The sequence below is a fragment of the Nelumbo nucifera genome, chromosome 3 (genome assembly GCF_055504915.1).
Source record: "Nelumbo nucifera cultivar China Antique chromosome 3, China Antique-T2T, whole genome shotgun sequence".
NCBI lineage: Eukaryota > Viridiplantae > Streptophyta > Magnoliopsida > Proteales > Nelumbonaceae > Nelumbo > Nelumbo nucifera.
In genome coordinates, this window is record NC_142651.1 from 78,317,623 (window position 1) to 78,320,876 (window position 3,254).

The 3,254-nt window shown below is 51.0% G+C and overlaps 1 protein-coding gene across 1 annotated transcript; it reads right to left on the reverse strand.

Annotated features, from left to right (window-relative positions):
- Nucleotides 1-1,018: 1,018 nt before the first annotated feature.
- Nucleotides 1,019-1,953, reverse strand: LOC148801388 (uncharacterized). The gene is made up of 2 exons (XM_088900395.1): nt 1,737-1,953; nt 1,019-1,611 (listed from the first exon to the last, which is right to left on the reverse strand). The coding sequence occupies exons 1-2, from the start codon at nt 1,951-1,953 to the stop codon at nt 1,019-1,021; spliced, it is 810 nt and encodes a 269-aa protein (XP_088756521.1).
- Nucleotides 1,954-3,254: the final 1,301 nt, after the last annotated feature.

Consider the following 3,254-nt stretch of genomic DNA (forward strand, 5'->3'; position numbering starts at 1 on the left):
GCTTCAACTCGGAGTGTCGGCTGGTCGATCTTTGCTGGGATTACTACTTTTGTGTCGTAGGTTAAGTCGAATGGGGTTTCTCTCGTGGCTTTCCAAGGCGTAGTACGGTAAGCCTAGAGTACACTATTCAGTTCTTTAGCCCATAGGCCTTTAGCTCTGTCCAATCTGGTCTTCAGTCTGTCTAGTATTGTCCTATTGGTGATCTCGGCTAGGCCATTGGTTTGGGGATAGCCTACCGAGATGTGTTGTTGCCTGATGCCGAGGGAAGCACACCACTCCCGAAACTTAGCGTCATCAAATTACTTCCCGTTGCCGATGACCAACATATAGGGTAAGCCGAAGTGGCAGATGATATTTTTCCAAAAGAAGTTTTGGATGGCTCGTGCCATGATGGCGGCCAAAGGCTCGGCTTTTACCTACTTGGTGAAGTAGTCTACTACAACAACGAGGTACTTTCTACCCCCCATGGCCGGAGGAAAGGGGCCAATGAGGTCCATGCCCCATTTTGCAAAGGGCCATGGGCTGCTGAGGGCCGAGAGGGTGGTGGTCGGCCTGTGGCATAAGTTGGCATGCCTCTAGCATGGGTCACATCTTTGCACCAATCTAGTTGTGTACTTGTGGGGGCTAGGCCAGAAGTAGCCCTACCTTAGAGCTTTTTGGGCTAGGGTCTCCCACCGAGGTGGTTACTGCAGATGCCTTCATGAATTTCTTGTAACACATAATTGCCCTCCTCCGGATGGAGGCATCGGAGGTAAGGCAAGGTATAGGATCTTCGGTACAACTTTCCTTCCAGTAGGGTATAGTGGGCTGCCTGTCGTCTGAGTCATTTTTCCCAAATTCTGTCTTCGAGCAGCCATCCTGTTGACAAGAAGTTGACAATGGGATCCATCCATGAAGGTTCGGTCTCTATGGGGAGCACTTGGACTTCTTCAATGGAGGGTCGAAGTAGCTTCTCGACGTGCACGGTCTGGCTAAGGGATCTACTCGAGGTAATCGCCAACTTGGAGAGAGCGTCGGCTCATGCATTCTCGGCTCGCGGGACCCATTGCAGGGAGAAGCATTGAAAGTGGCGGGCTAGATCTTGGACTTTGGCAAGGTAGTTGGACATGCTTTGTTCTTTGGCCCCGTACTCGCCGTTCACTTGATTCACCATCAGTTGAGAGTCGCTGAAGACTTCGACATGTAAGATGCCAAGGTCCCTAGCAAGCTGGAAACCAGCGGGGAGGACCTCGTACTCGACTTCGTTGTTCGATGCTTGAAAGTCGAACCTCAGCGCATACTCCAGGACAATATCATCTGGTGTGAGGAGGATGAGGCCTACTCCGCTTCCTTTAGCATTAGAAGAACCATCGACAAAGAGCTTCCATAGAGATTGAGCCTCGTCATCCACATGATCCCCCTCAACATTTTCTAAGGGCTGGCGAAGCGTTCGGTTGAAGGTGCACTCCACTATAAAATCTACCAAGGCTTGTGCTTTGATCGCGAGCCTCAGGTGGTACTGGATGTCAAACTCCGATAGCTCGATGGCCCACTTTGTCAGGCACCCCAAGGTCTTAGGTTTGGCAAGGATGGCCTTGAGGGCTGGTTCGTCAGGACCACTACAGTGTGGGCCTAGAAATATGGTCGGAGTTTCCTTACCAAAACAACGAGGGTGAAAGCCAACTTTTCTACCTCAGGGTACCTGGTCTCGGTGTCGCAAAGGACCTTACTGGCATAGTACACCAGCTTCTACATGCCATCTTCCTTAATGAGGACTAAACTAACTGCTTCATCCCCAGCCGAGAGGTATAGGTACAGGGTTTCCCCCATGGCCGGCCGAGCGAGAAGGGGAGGTGAAGTAAGGTTCGCCTTGAGTTCGTCAAAGGCACGTTGGGACTCCTCTGTCCACTGGAACTCTTTCAGCTTGTTGATGGCACGGAAGAAGGGTAGGCAACAGTCGGCTGACTTTGACATGAAGCGATTGAGGGCTGCTATTCAGCCGGTGAGCTTTTGGGTCTCCTTCATCGTCTGCGGGGGTGCCATATCTAGTATGGCTTGTATCTTCTCATAATTAGCCTCAATGCCTGTCTGAGTGACGACAAAACCTAGGAATTTTCTTGATGTAACATCGAAGGCACATTTGCTGGGGTTAAGCTTCATGTTATACTTCTGCAAGGTGTCGAAGGTCTCGGCTAGGTTTGAGACGTGGGTCTCAGCCCTCAGGCTCTTCACTACCATGTCATCAACATAGGCTTTGATGTTCCTCCCCATCTGCCCTTTAAACACCTTGTTGACAAGGCGCTGGTAGGTGGCCCCAACATTCTTGAGGCTGAAGGGCATCACACGGTAGCAGTATGTGCCATGCTTGATGATGAATGAGGTTTTCTCCTCATCATCTGGGTGCATCTTTATTTGAATGTATCTAGAGAAGGAATCCATGAAGCTAAGCAGCTCGTACCCTGTAGTGGCGTCAACAAGGTGGTCTATCCTCGGCAAAGGAAAACTGTACCTCTTGGATGAAGCTGACGTCGAGTAGCTTTTCAACTTCCTCCTCTATGGCCTTCCAACATTTTGGTGCAAAGTTTCTCTTCTTTTTCCAAACTGGCCTAGAGCTTGGTCCACGCTCAGCCTATGTGTAATGACCAAGGGGTCAATTCTGGGCATGTCAGCGGCGGACCAAGCAAAGACGTCGGCATTGAGTCTGAGGAAACTTACCAGTTCGGATAGGCTCTCGGGGGGAAGGTTGGACCCGATGTGAACTGTTTTGCCGAGTTCATCCTCGTCTAGGGGACCGAGACAAGGTCCTTGGCCGGCTGGCCTCGCCTTGTTGGCTCCTCCCTGAGGTTGAGACCCTCTAGTGGCAGAGCTTCTTTATTCTTTCCCTTCAGTGCTGCCACATAGCACTGACGGGCGGCATGCTAGTCCCCATGAACGACCCAGACACCACGCTCGGTGGGGAACTTCAAGGCGAGGTGGTAGGAAGAAATGGTTGGCCAGAGTGCGTAAAGGGTTGGCCTCCCCATGATGGCATTATAGGGTGAGCCAATCTTCACGATCAGGAACTCTGTCATCCTTGTCACCTGGTGTGGCTCTGTCCCTACTGTGTCTGGTAGGGAAATCTTGCCCTCTGATTTGACGATGCTGCTGGAGAAGCCGACTAGTGGGGCATCTACTGGTTGGAGACGCTCCGGAGCTATCTTCATCTTTTTAAAAGCTTCATAGGAAAAGATATCGGCTGATGAGCCATTGTCTACAAGGATCCTTTTGACTACAAA